General features: G+C 61.5%; 1 protein-coding gene across 1 annotated transcript in view; it reads right to left on the bottom strand.

Moving 5' to 3' along the window:
* CFP (complement factor properdin) overlaps window positions 1-12,255 on the bottom strand; it is a 33,311-nt gene extending 21,056 nt beyond the window's left edge. Inside the window, exons 1-7 of the mRNA XM_090126334.1 lie at window positions 12,140-12,255; window positions 9,346-9,499; window positions 7,533-7,684; window positions 5,925-6,101; window positions 3,364-3,555; window positions 1,934-2,107; window positions 460-663 (exon numbers count right to left, since the gene is read on the bottom strand). Coding sequence (XP_089982460.1) covers window positions 460-663; window positions 1,934-2,107; window positions 3,364-3,555; window positions 5,925-6,101; window positions 7,533-7,684; window positions 9,346-9,499; window positions 12,140-12,233 — 1,147 coding nt within the window. The 5' untranslated portion in view covers window positions 12,234-12,255. The remainder of the gene's footprint in view (window positions 1-459; window positions 664-1,933; window positions 2,108-3,363; window positions 3,556-5,924; window positions 6,102-7,532; window positions 7,685-9,345; window positions 9,500-12,139) is intronic.
* Between the last annotated feature and the right edge of the window lie 1,151 nt (window positions 12,256-13,406).

Below are 13,406 nucleotides of genomic sequence, written 5' to 3'. Positions count from 1 at the left end.
GCACTTATGGGGCACTTATGGGGCATCAATAGGGCACTTATGGGGAACTTATGGGGCAGCTATGGGGCACTTATGGGGCTGCTATGGGGCGTCTATAGGGCAGCTATGGGGCAGCTATGGGGCGTCTATAGGGCAGCTATGGGGCACTTATGGGGCAGCTATGGGGCGTCTATAGGGCACTTATGGGGAACTTATGGGGCAGCTATGGGGCACTTATGGGGCTGCTATGGGGCGTCTATAGGGCAGCTATGGGGCACTTATGGGGCACTTATGGGGCATCAATAGGGCACTTATGGGGCAGCTATGGGGCACTTATGGGGAACTTATGGGGCATCGATAGGTCACTTATGGGGAAGTTATGGGGCAGCTATGGGGCACTTATGGGGCTGCTATGGGGCGTCTATAGGGCAGCTATGGGGCACTTATGGGGCAGCTATGGGGCAGCTATGGGGCACTCACGCAGGCAGTGGTTGATGTTGTAGCAGGCCCGCAGCTGGATGGTTCCGTGCCCCACACTTATGGGGCAGGGGCCGCCGCCCCCTTCCCGCCCCACACATTCCCTGGTCCTTTTCTGCTGCCCCACAACTTCCTTACATCTCAAATCGCCCCACTGCCGCCTTTCGCAGGGGGTCCAGGAGCTCCAGGGACCCCAATGGGACACAGCTGGGGGGGAGGGGGGGATGTGGGACCCACACTTATGGGGCTGGGGGTCACGTGACCCCTTCCAGACCCACATTTGTGGGGCTGGGGGTCACGTGACCCCAATCTGACCCACACTTATTGGGCTGAGGGTCACGTGACCCCAATCTGACCCACACTTATTGGGCTGAGGGTCACGTGACCTCATCCAGACCCACACTTATGGGGCTGGGGGTCAGGTGACCCCTTCCAGACCCACATTTGTGGGGCTGGGGGTCACGTGACCCCAATCTGACCCACACTTATGGGGCTGGGGGTCACGTGACCCCGTATAGAACCACTCTTGGGGGTCCCACAACCCCATCTGACCCACACTTATGGGGCTGGAGGTCACGTGACCCCTTCCAGATGCACATTTGTGGGGCTGGGAGTCACGTGATCCCAATCTGACCCACACTTATGGGGCTGGGGATCACGTGACCCCTTCCAGACCCACACTTATGGGGCTGGAGGTCACATGACCCCATCCAGCCCCGCCCCTTACCACAGCCCATCCAAGCAAATCTCTCTTATCTAAGCCCCGCCCCCTCCCACGGCTCCACCAATCAGAGACCAGACCCCCATTAACCCGCCCTCTCATCCCCACCAATCAGAGCCCCGCCCCCTCTAAGCCCCGGCCCCCCTACAACCAATCCAAGCCGCGCCCTCTTTAATCCCCGCCCCCACCCCCCCGTCCACCAATCATAGCCCCTCCCTCTTTAAGCCCCGCCCCATCGACCCACAGCCAATCCAAGCCCTGCCTCCTCTATGCCCCGCCCCATCCCAGCCCCACCAATCAAAATCCCCGCCACCTTTAAGCCCCGCCTCCTCCTGAATCCCCACCAATCAGAGCCCAGACATCTCTAACACCCCCCCCGCCTCCACTAAGCCCCGCCCCATACCTCCAAAACCAATCAGCGCCGCGCTCCCTTTAAGCCCCGCCTCCTCCTGAATCCCCACCAATCAGAGCCCCGCCCCCACCCGCCTCCGCTAAGCTCCGCCCCGTGACTCCAAACCCAATCAGCGCCGCGGCCCCTTTAAGCCCCGCCCCCCCGTGAATATCCACCAATCAGAGCCATACCCCCTCTAACCCTCCCCCCCCGCATCTGCTAATCCCCGCCCCATACCTCCAAAGCCAATCAGAACCGCGATCCCCTTCAAGCCCCGCCCCCTTCTGAATCCCCACCAATCAGAGCCCAGACATCTCTAACCCCCGCCTCCTTCCCTCCCGCCTCCACCAATCAGATGCCCCGACCTGGACACGCTCCCTTGGGCCCGCACACCGCCGTCCGCGTGGCGTTGCCATGACAACCGCGGCCGCCATGTTGGGGGGGCGGAGCATCGCAGGACCGCCGCTGCTTCACGGCGCCGAGCCCGCAGCTCACGGAACACTGGGAAACTTCCGCCCACGGCCCCCAAGCGCCGTCGACTGCACGGATTCGGGGGGGGGGGGGGGGGAGGGAAGGAAATGGGGGCGGGGGGGGGGGAAGGGAAATTTTAAAAAATTTTTAAAAATTAAAAAATCCGCAAAAAAAACACCCACTTCCGGTCCGATTTCCCCGCCTTCTCAAGCCCACTTCCGGTGGAAGTTCTCCACGTCCAGAGTTCACTTCCGGTTGCCCTGCCGCCCACGCCCTCAAATCGCCCTGCCCCCCCGGTCCCCCCCCCCACCTCCGCGTGGGGTTTACTTCCGGTTGGGGTGTGTCCCTCCCCCCCCACGTGGAGCCTACTTCCGGTTTTTCTCACCTCCAAAGGCTCTACTTCCGGTTTACCTCTTTACCCCCGGTCCCCAACCCGCCCCGACAACAACCCCCCCCCCCCCCAACTGCTTTTGGACAGCTTCCGGTTGGAAAATTCCCGATGGAGTTCACTTCCGGTTGGGTTATGGGAGCTTAAGTGCTCCCACTCCCCCCCCCCCCCCCCATGAAGTCCACTTCCGGTTGCTCCTCCTCCACACCACTCCCCTTCCCCTAATAAAGATTCCACTTCCGGTTCCCCCCCCCCCCCCCCCCCACGTCACGCCCCTCAGTTCGACCGCTTCCGGCTCTCCAACCCTCCCTGAAGTTCACTTCCGGTGTCCCACACTGTCTGACTCCACTTTCAGTTTCGTGTGACACCACGTGGAGTCCACTTCCGGTTGGGGACTCCGGTCACATGGTCCCACTTCCGGTTGTTTCCCCCCCTCAGTTGGCGTCTATTTCCGTTTGGGGGGGGCTTTATACCCGTACGGCTATCACTTCCGGTTCCGGTCCCCCCCATTTGGATCCACTTTCATTTTGATGTATTCCCCCCATTTGAAGCCCACTTCCGGTTGAGGCCACGCCCACATGGGCCCCACTTCCGGCTGTACCCCTTATTATGGAATCCCTTTCGGTTAGGCTTCTCCCATATGCCCCCCACTTCCGGTTCCACATCCCCCCCCCACTCCACATAAGACCCCCATCCGCTTCTATCCCATCCACGCAATGCCCACTTCCGGTTGTTCTGCCCACAGCTTCCGCTTTCGTTCCGTCCTCAAATACTTTCCCTCCCGGAAACTCCTTCCGGTCACTTTGATTCCCCCCTCCCATGGTTCCGCCATCATTCGACTCCTCCCCCATTTTAAGCCCCTCCTCCCTTTCGACCACACCCACATAAGCCCCTCCCCCTTTTTAGCCCCGCCCCTCGCTTCCCATTGGCTCTCACCGGGACATGGCGGCAGCCCTGGGCACTCCCCCCTTTCCGTGCCCGCCCCCACACACGGTTTCCCGGGTGGATCCACCGAAGGGGGGGGGCTATCGCACTTCCGGTTCCGGCTGCGGCTTGAACTTGACCCCGCCCCCCGACACGTGGCTCCGCACGGCCCCCATTGGCTCCACGAACCCCAGGCTCCGCCCACTGCCAGGGAAAAAAAGTGGGCGGGGTCAGAATCAGGCCACGCCCCCTCCTCACTTCCTCCTTTTTCCCCTCCCATCCTGACCCTCTCCCCTTCCTCTCCTCCCCCCTGCAGACCCTCCCCCCCAACTTCCTCCCACCCTCCTCCCATTGCAGACCCTCCCCCCAACTTCCTCCCACCCTCCCCCCACCCTCCTCCCATTGCAGACCCTCTCCCCGTTGTTCCTCCCCCATTTGAAACCCCCTCCTCCCACCCTCCCCCTACCCTCTCCCCAATGCCCTCCTCCTCCTGACCCCCTCCCCACCCCTCCTTCCCCCACCCCGACCCTCTCCCCAACCTCCTCCCTCCCTCTCCCCATGGCTCCTCCCCCAACCAAAGACCCTCCCCCAATATCCTCCCTCCCTCTCCCCTCCTTCCTCCCACCCCAACCCTCTCCCCACGACTCCCCCCCCAACCAGAGACCCTCCCCCCCACCCTCCTCCCATTGCAGACCCTCTCCCCATCCTCTCTCCTCCCACACAGCCCCTCTCCCCTATGCCCTCCTCCTTCTGACCCTCTCCCCATCCTCTCCTCCCTCCCTGCAGACCCTCCCCCCCAAATTCCTCCCACCCTCCTCCCATTGCAGACCCTCTCCCCACCCTCCCCCGACCCTCTCCCCAATGCCCTCCTCCTCCGGACCCCCTCCCCACCCCTCCTTCCCCCACCCCAACCCTCTCCCCATGGCTCCTCCCCCAACCAAAGACCCTCCCCCAATGTCCTCCCCCCCTCCCCACCCTCTTCCCATTGCAGACCCTCTCCCCAATGTCCTCCTCCTTCTGACCCCCTCCTTCTCCCCTCCTTCCTCCCACTCCAACCCTCTCCCCACGACTCCCCCCCCAACCAGAGACCCTCCCCCCCACCCTCCTCCCATTGCAGACCCTCTCCCCATCCTCTCTCCTCCCACACAGCCCCTCTCCCCAATGCCCTCCTCCTTCTGACCCTCTCCCCATCCTCTCCTCCCCCCTGCAGACCCTCCCCCCAACTTCCTCCCACCCTCTCCCCTCCTTCCTCCCACTGCAGACCCTCTCCCCGTTGCTCCCCCCCACTATCAACCCTCTCCCCCCCCTCCCCCGACCCTCTCCCCAATGTCCTCTTCCTCCTGACCCCCTCCCCACCCCTCCTTCTCCCACCCCGACCCTCTCCCCGACATCCTCCCTCCCTCTCCCCACCTTCCTCCCACCCCAACCCTCTCCCCACGACCCCTCACCCAACCAGAGACCCTCCCCCCCACCCTCCTTCCATTGCAACCTCTCTCCCCACCCTCTCTCCTCCCACCACAGACTCTCTCCCCAATGCCCTCCTCCTTCTGACCCTCTCCCCTCTGCCCCTCCCCCACCACAGACCCTCCCCCCAACATCCTCCCACTCTCTCCCCACCCTCCTCCCATTGCAGAACGTCTCCCCACCCCTCCTTCTCCCACCCCAACCCTCTCCCCAACCTCCTCCCTCCCTCTCCCTGCCTTCCTCCCACCCCAACCCTCTCCACACTGCTCCCTCCCCCTCCACAGACCCTCTCCCCAACGTCCTCCCTCCCTCTCCCCTCCCTCCTCCCACCCTTAACCTTCTCCCCCCCCTCTTTCTCCACACAAACCCTCTCCCTTCCCTCCTCCCCCACAGATTCTCTCCCCTCCCTCCCCCCCAAAACCTTCCTCAACCCTCTCCCTCCCCCTCCTCCCTCCTCCCCCCACCCCTCTGCCCTCCCTCCCCCCCACAGATTCTCTCCCCTCCCTTCCTCCCTTGACCCTCTCCCCTCCTTCCCTCCCCCTCATATCTTCTCCCCACCCCCACCCACCCCCTTCCCCACCATCTCCCCACTTCTCCTCCCTCTCCCCTCTCCCCCCCACAGAGACCCTCTCCCCACACCCCAAACAGCCCCTCCCCCACAGACCCTCTCCCCTCCCTCCTCCCCCCACATTCTCTCCCCTCCCTTCCCCTCCCCCTTTTCCCCTACCTTTCCCCCACCCCACTCCCCTCCCTCCCCCCACAAACCCTCTCCCCTCCCTCCTCCCCACAGACCCTTCCCCAACCCTCTCCCTCCCCCTCCTCCCCCCACCCCTCTGTCCTCCCTCCCCCCCACAGATTCTCTCCCCTCCCTTCCTCCCTTGACCCTCTCCCCTCCCTCCCTCCCCCTCATATCTTCTCCCCACCCCCACCCACCCCCTTCCCCACCATCTCCCCACTTCTCCTCCCTCTCCCCTCCCCCCCCCCCAGATTCTCTCCCTTCCCTCCCCCCCACAGCCCCCCTCCCCACCCCCTTCTACCCCCTCAGCCCCTTCCCCAACCCTCTCCCCACCCCCTCCTCACTCCTCCCCCCACCCCCCCCCGCCCCATACCAGGACATATGGGGCTGCCCCCATTGCAGCTACGCTCTTCCTTCCCCGGCCCCCCATCGCAGCCCCCCCCACACCGAGGGGGGGGATTGTTGCACTCCCGTTTTCGGGTTTGGGTCCCGGCCCCACACGTCACCGAGCAGCTGCCCCACGGACCCCAGGAGGACCAGGAACCCGATTCTGTGGGGGGGGGAGAACATCAAGGACGAGGCCCTATAGGACCGTGACCCCATAGAGACGCAACAAACCCCATAGAACCTCATAGAGACCCATAGAACCCCGTAGTCCCTATAGAAACCCCATAGACCCCATAGAAAAACATAGAGACCCATAGAATGCCCATAGACTCCAGAGAACCCAATAGATCTCATAGAACCCCATAGATCCCATAGAAACCCCCTAGATCCCATAGAACCCCACAGACCCCATAAAACCCCATAGAACCCCATGGAGATCCCACAACACCATGGAAACCCCATAGAGACCCCATACAAACTCACAGACCCCATAGAAACCCCATAGAACCCCATAGACCCTATAGATCCCATAGAAACCCCATAGAACACCAAAGAGCCCCATAGATCCCATAGAAACCCCATAGAATCCCATCGAACCCCATAGAAACCCCATAGAACCCCATAGATCCCATAGAAACCCCATAGATCCCATAGAAACCCCATAGAACCTCATAGACCCCATAGATCCCATAGAAACCCCATAGAACCCCATAGATCCTATAGAAACCCCATAGAACCTCATAGAAACCCCATAAACCCCATAGAGACTCCATAGAGACCCACAGACCCCTCAAAAACCCCATAGACCCTATAGAACCCCATAGATCCCATAGAAACCCCATAGAATCTCATAGACCCCATAGAAACCCCATAGAAACCCCATAGACCCCATAGACCCTATAGAAACCCATAGAACCCATTAGAACCCCATAGAAACCCCATAGAACACCAAAGAACCCCATAGAACCCCATAGAGACCCAATAGAACCCCACAACCCCATAGAACCCCATAGGGACTCACAGACCCCATAGATCCCATAGAAACCCCAATAAACCCCATAGAGACCCCATAGAGACTCACAGACCCCTCAAAAACCCCATAGAACCCCATAGACCCCATAGATCCCATAGAAACCCCATAAACCCCATAGAGACCCCATAGAAACTCACAGACCCCATAGATCCCATAAAACCCCATAGAAACCCCATAGATCCTCATAGAAACCCCATAAACCCCATAGAACCCCATAGAGACTCACAACCCCATAGATCCCATAAAACCCCATAGAAACCCCATAGAGACTCACAGAACCCCATAGATCCCATAAAACCCCATAGATCCTCATAGAAACCCCATAAACCCCATAGAACCCCATAGAGACTCACAGAACCCCATAGAACCCCATAGAACCCCATAGATCCCATAGAAACCCCATAGAAACCCCATAGAACCCCATAGAGACTCACAGACCCCATAGAACCCCATAGACCCCATAGATCCCATAGAAACCCCATAGAACCCCATAGATCCCATAGAAACCCCATAAGCCACGTGACCCCTCCCCACGTGACCCCACCCCACGTGACCCCGTACCGGGGCAGCAGGTCATGTGACACGCCCTCAGCTCCCACTCCCTCTTGGCTCCGCCCCCATCGGCTCTTTGGCTCCGCCCCCTCAGCTCCGTCCCCTCCCCGCAGGTCACCGAGCAGCGGCTCCATGGCGCCCACGGACCCCATTGACCCGCCCTGAGGGGTCAGAGGTCAAAGGTCAACCAGGGGTCAGCAGGGGGATGACCCCTGGGGGGGTCACCCGGGGTCACAGCTGGGCGAAGGGAAATGGGAGGGGGCGTGGCTTGCGAGAAGGGAGCGTGGCTTGCGAGAAAGGGGGCGTGGCTTGCGAGAAGGGGGCGTGGCTTGCGAGAAGGGGGCGGGGCTCGTGGGGTCACATGATGTCATCACATCTAGGGGTTACCTGAGGTCACAGGAAGGGGAAGGGTAACAGGAGGGAGGGGGCGTGGCTTGTGAGAAGGAGGCGTGGCTTGACGGAATGGGGCGTGGCTTCGTGGAAGGGGGCGGGGCTTAAGGGGTCGTCACGTGGGGGTTACCCAAGGTCATAGCAAGGGAGAGGAGAATGGGAGGGGGCGTGGCTTGTGTCAGTGGGCGTGGCTTAGAGAGAAGGGGGCGGGGCTTTGCGAGGAATGGGCGGGGCTTGCAGGAAGGCGGTGTTGGGTCTATGGGGTTCTATGGGATTCTATGGGGTCCGTGGGATTCTATGGGGTTCTATGGGATTCTATGGGGTTCTATGGGGCTCTATGGGGTCTATAGGGTTTATGGGGTTCTATGGGGTCTCTATGGGTTCTCTATGGGGTGTCTATGGGGTCTGTGGGGTTCTATAGGGTCTGTGGGGTCTCTAAGGGGTCTGTGGGATTCTATGGGTTTTATGGGCTTCTATGGGGTCTCTATGGGATCTGTGGGGTCTCTATGGGATCTGTGGGGTTCTATGGGGTCTCTATGGGGTCTGTGGGGTCTATGGGGTCTCTATGGGGTCTGTGGGGCTCCATAGGGTTCTATGGGATCTCTATGGGGTTCTATGGTGTTCTATGGGTCTCTATGGGGTCTATGGGGTTCTATGGGGTCTCTATGGGATCTGTGGGGTCTCTATGGGATCTGTGGGACTCTACGGGGTTCTATGAAGCTCTATGGATTCTATGGGGTCTCTATGGGGTCTATGGGGTCTATGGGGCTCTATGGGGTCGATGGGGTTCCATGGTGTTCTATGGGGTGTCTATGGGGTTCTGTGGGGTCTCTATGGGGTCTACGGGTCTCTATGGCATCTGTGGGATTCTATGGGGTCTCTATGGGGTCTGTGGGGCTCTATGGGGTTCTGTGGGATCTCTATGGGGTTCTATGGTGTTCTATGGGGTCTCTATGGGGTCTATGGGGTTTATGGAGTTCTATGGGGTTCTATGGGGTCTATGGGGCTCTGTGGGGTCGATGGGGTTCTGTGGTGTTCTATGGGGTGTTTATGGGGTTCTATGGGGTCTCTATGAGGTCTGTGGGGTCTCTGTGGGATCTGTGGGGTCTCTATGGGATCTGTGGGTCTCTATGGGGTCTGTGGGGGCTCTATGGGATCTATGGGTCTCTATGGGATCTATGGGTTTCTATGGGATCTGTGGGTCTCTGTGGGATCTGTGGGGTCTCTATGGGATCTATGGGTCTCTATGGGATCTGTGGGTTTCTATGGGATCTGTGGGTCTCTATGGGATCTATGCGGTCTCTATGGGATCTATGGGGTCTGTATGGGATCTGTGGGGTTCTATGGGATCTATGGGGTCTCTATGGGGTCTGTGGGGTCTCTATGGGGTCTGTGGGTCTCTATGGGATCTATGGGTCTCTCTGGGTCCCACCGGCAGGTGTAGCAGTGTCCGTGTGGGCGGAGCTTGTATCCGTAGGCGGGGTTAAGGCAGCAGTCGGCCAATGGGACGCGCTCGTCACCCAGCGGCTCCTCGCAGGCCCCGCCCTCCCCGCCCTCCTCCTCCAATCGGACGAAGCACCACACGCCTGGGGGCGGGGCCAAGGGGGTCAGGTGGGGGGTCCCACAGCCCCACATGACCCCATTGTGCCCCATTGACCCCACAGCCCCACATGACCCCATTGTGCCCCATTGTGCCCCATAGTTTCCCATTGACCCCACAGCCCCACATCGTTCACCCCATAGATTCCCATTGGCCCCATTGTGCCCCATTGACCCCACAGCCCCACAGTGACCCCATTGTGCCCCATAGTTTCCCATTGACCCCATTGTGCCCCATTGACCCCACAGCCCCACATGACCCCATTGTGCCCCATTGACCCCATAGTTTCCCATTGACCCCATTGACCCCATTGACCCCACAGCCCCACATGACCCCATTGTGCCCCATTGACCCCATAGTTTCCCATTGACCCCATTGTGCCCCACATTGACCCCATAGATTCCCATGGACCCCATTGTGCCCCATTGACCCCACAGCCCCACATTGACCCCATTGTGCCCCATTGTGCCCCATAGATTCCCATTGACCCCATTGTGCCCCACATTGACCCCATAGATTCCCACTGACCCCATTGATTCCCACTGACCCCACAGCCCCACATTGACCCCACAGCCCCACATTGACCCCATTGTGCCCCACTGACCCCATTGCCCCGCATTGACCCCATTGTGCCCCATTGTGCCCCATAGTTTCCCATTGACCCCATTGACCCCATTGACCCCACAGCCCCACATTGACCCCATTGTGCCCCACTGACCCCATTGATTGTCATTGACCCCACAGCCCCACAGTGACCCCATTGTGCCCCATTGTGCCCCATGGATTCCCATGGACCCCATTGTGCCCCACATTGACCCCATTGATTCCCACTGACCCCACAGCCCCACATTGACCCCATTGTGCCCCATTGACCCCATTGTGCCCCATTGACCCCATTGCCCCACATTGACCCCATTGTGTCCCACTGACTCCATTGTGCCCCACTGACCCCACATCGACCCCATTGACCCCCATTGACCCCATTTCCCCCCCCCATTGCCCCCCAGCCCCCCCCAGCCCCCATTTCGCCCCCATTCCCCCCCAGTCCCCCCCCAATGCCCCCAATTCCCCCCCCACTCCCCCCATTTCCCCCCCATTGTCCCCAATTCCCCCCCACTCCTCCCAGTCCCCCCCAACCCCCATCATTGCCCCCCCCAGCCCCATTTTCCCCCATTCCCCCCCCACTGCCCCCCCACTGCCCCCAATTCCCCACCCAATTCCCCCCCACCACCCCCAGCCCCCATTTTCCCCCCATTCCCCCCCCATTTCCCCCCCATTTCCCCCAATTCCACCTCCAACTCCCCCCATTGCCCCCCCCAATTCCCCCCTATTGCCCCCCCAGCCCCCATTTCCACCCCATTCCCCCCCATTTCCCCCCCAATGTCCCCAATTCCCCCCCCAACTCCTCCCAGTCCCTCCCAGTCCCCCCCCAATCCCCCAGTTCCCCCCCCAGTCCCCCCATTGCCCCCCCAGTGCCCCCAATTCCTCCCAGTTTCCCCCACCAGTCCCCCCCCATTACCCCCCAGCCCCCATTTCCCCCCCAATGTCCCCAATTCCCCCCCCACTCCTCCCAGTCCCCCCCAGTCCCCCCAATTCCCCCGCAACTCCCCCCATTGCCCCCCCAGTGCCCCCCCTCCGTCCCCAGTTCCCCCCCCAGTTCCTCCCAGTGCTCCCCAGTCCTCCCAGTTCCCTCCCCAATTACCCCCCATTTCCCCCCCAGCCCCCATTTCACCCCCAATCCCCCCCCATTTCCCCCCCAATGTCCCCAATTCCCCCCCCAACTCCTCCCAGTCCCTCCCAGTCCCCCCCCAATCCCCCAGTTCCCCCCCCACTCCCCCCAGTGCCCCCCCAGTGCCCCCAATTCCCCCCCCAATTCCTCCCAGTTCCCCCCCATTGCCCCCCCAATGTCCCCAATTCCCCCCCACACTCCTCCCAGTCCCCCCCAGTCCCCCCCCAATCCCCCAGTTCCCCCCCCACTCCCCCCAGTGCCCCCCCAGTGCCCCCAATTCCCCCCCCAATTCCTCCCAGTTCCCCCCCATTGCCCCCCCAATGTCCCCAATTCCCCCCCACACTCCTCCCAGTCCCCCCCAGTCCCCCCCCATTTCCCCTAATTCCCCCCCCAATTCCCCCCTATTGCCCCCCCAGCCCCCCCCCAGCCCCCATTTCCCCCCCATTCCCCCCCCATTTCCCCCCCATTGCCCCCAATTCCCCCCCCCACTTCCCCCATTGCCCCCCCAGCCCCCCCCCCAGTTCCCCCCCAACTCCCCCCATTGCCCCCCCATTGCCCCCCCAGCCCCCATTCCCCCCCCATTTCCCCCCCAATGTCCCCAATCCCCCCCACTCCTCCCAGTCCCCCCCAGTTCCCCCCCCATTTCCCCGAATTCCCCCCCCAACTCCCCCCATTGCCCCCCCAATGCCCCCCCAGCCCCCATTTTCCCCCCAGTCCCCCCCCATTGCCCCCCCAGTGTCTCCAATTCCCCCCCCACTCCTCCCAGTCCCCCCCAGTGCCCCCAATTCCCCCCCAACTCCCCCCAATGCCCCCCCAGCCCCCATTTCCCCCCCATTTCCCCCAATTCTCCCCCCCCCAACTCCTCCCAGTCCCCCCCCCCCCAGACCCCCCCCTTACCCTGCTGACTCCCCGCTCCCCTCAACGCTGCCATCAACGCCATCAACGTCACCCCCAGCGCCCCCCCCGGGGACGGGAACAGCGACAGCGCCATGGGGGGACACCGAGAATTTGGGGGGGGGGGGGGGAGGAGACAACGAAAAAAGGGGGGGGGGAGCGGAAGTGGCCTTAATGGGGAAGTGATGCCGGGGGGGCCCCACCCTCCGGAAGGAACCACGTGACGTTGGGGGACCCAACCCCCCCCCCCCCCTTCCCCCCCCATCTTTAACCCTGCCCCCTCCCCCCCCCCAAAACACCACAAATGAACCCAAATGTCCCCCCCAAAATGACCCCAAATGACTCCAACCCCCCCCCAAATGTCCCCCAATGTCCCCAACCCCCCCCCAAATGACCCCAAATGACCCCAAGCCCCCCCCCCCCAAAATGATCCCAAATGTCCCCAAATGCCCCCAACACCCCCAATGAACCCAAATGACCCCCCCAAATGACCCCAAATGCCCCAACCCCCCCAAAATGACCCCAAATGACCCCAACCCCCCCCAAATGTCCCCAAATGTCCCCCAATGTCCCCACCCCCTCAAAATGACCCCAAATGACCCCAAATGCCCCCCAACCCCCCCAAAACGACCCCAAACCCCCCCAAATGTCCCCCAATGTCCCCACTCCCCCCAAATGACCCCAAATGACCCCAAGCCCCCCCCCAAAATGATCCCAAATGTCCCCAACCCCCCCCAAATGTCCCCCAATGTCCCCACCCCATCAAAATGACCCCAAATGTCCCCAAATGCCCCCCAACCCCCCCCACAATGACCCCAAATGACCCCAAATGCCCCCCAACCCCCCCAAAACGACCCCAAACCCCCCCAAATGTCCCCCAATGTCCCCAACCCCCCCACAATGACCCCCAAACGACCCCAAATACCCCAAATGTCCCCCAATGTCCCCAAAATGACCCCAAATGACCCCAACCCCCCCAAAAATGTCCCCCAATGTCACCAACCCCCCCAAATGACCCCAAATACTCCCAAATGTCCCCCAATGTCCCCAACCCCACCCCAAATTGATCCCAAATGTCCCCAAATGCCCCCAAGCCCCCCAATGAACCCAAATGACCCCCCCCAAATGACCCCAAATGTCCCCAACCCCCCAAATGACCCCAAATGACCCCAAGCCCCCCCCAAAATGACCCCCAACCCCCCCAAATGTCCCCCAATGTCCCCAACCCCCCCCATAATGAACCCAAATGACACCAAGCCCCCCCCAAAAT

The sequence above is a fragment of the Phasianus colchicus genome, chromosome 29 (genome assembly GCF_987193195.1).
Source record: "Phasianus colchicus chromosome 29, bPhaCol1.hap1.1, whole genome shotgun sequence".
In the NCBI taxonomy this organism is placed as follows: domain Eukaryota; kingdom Metazoa; phylum Chordata; class Aves; order Galliformes; family Phasianidae; genus Phasianus; species Phasianus colchicus.
Note: the sequence above shows the minus strand (reverse complement) of the source record. Positions and strands in the feature narration are given on the sequence as shown.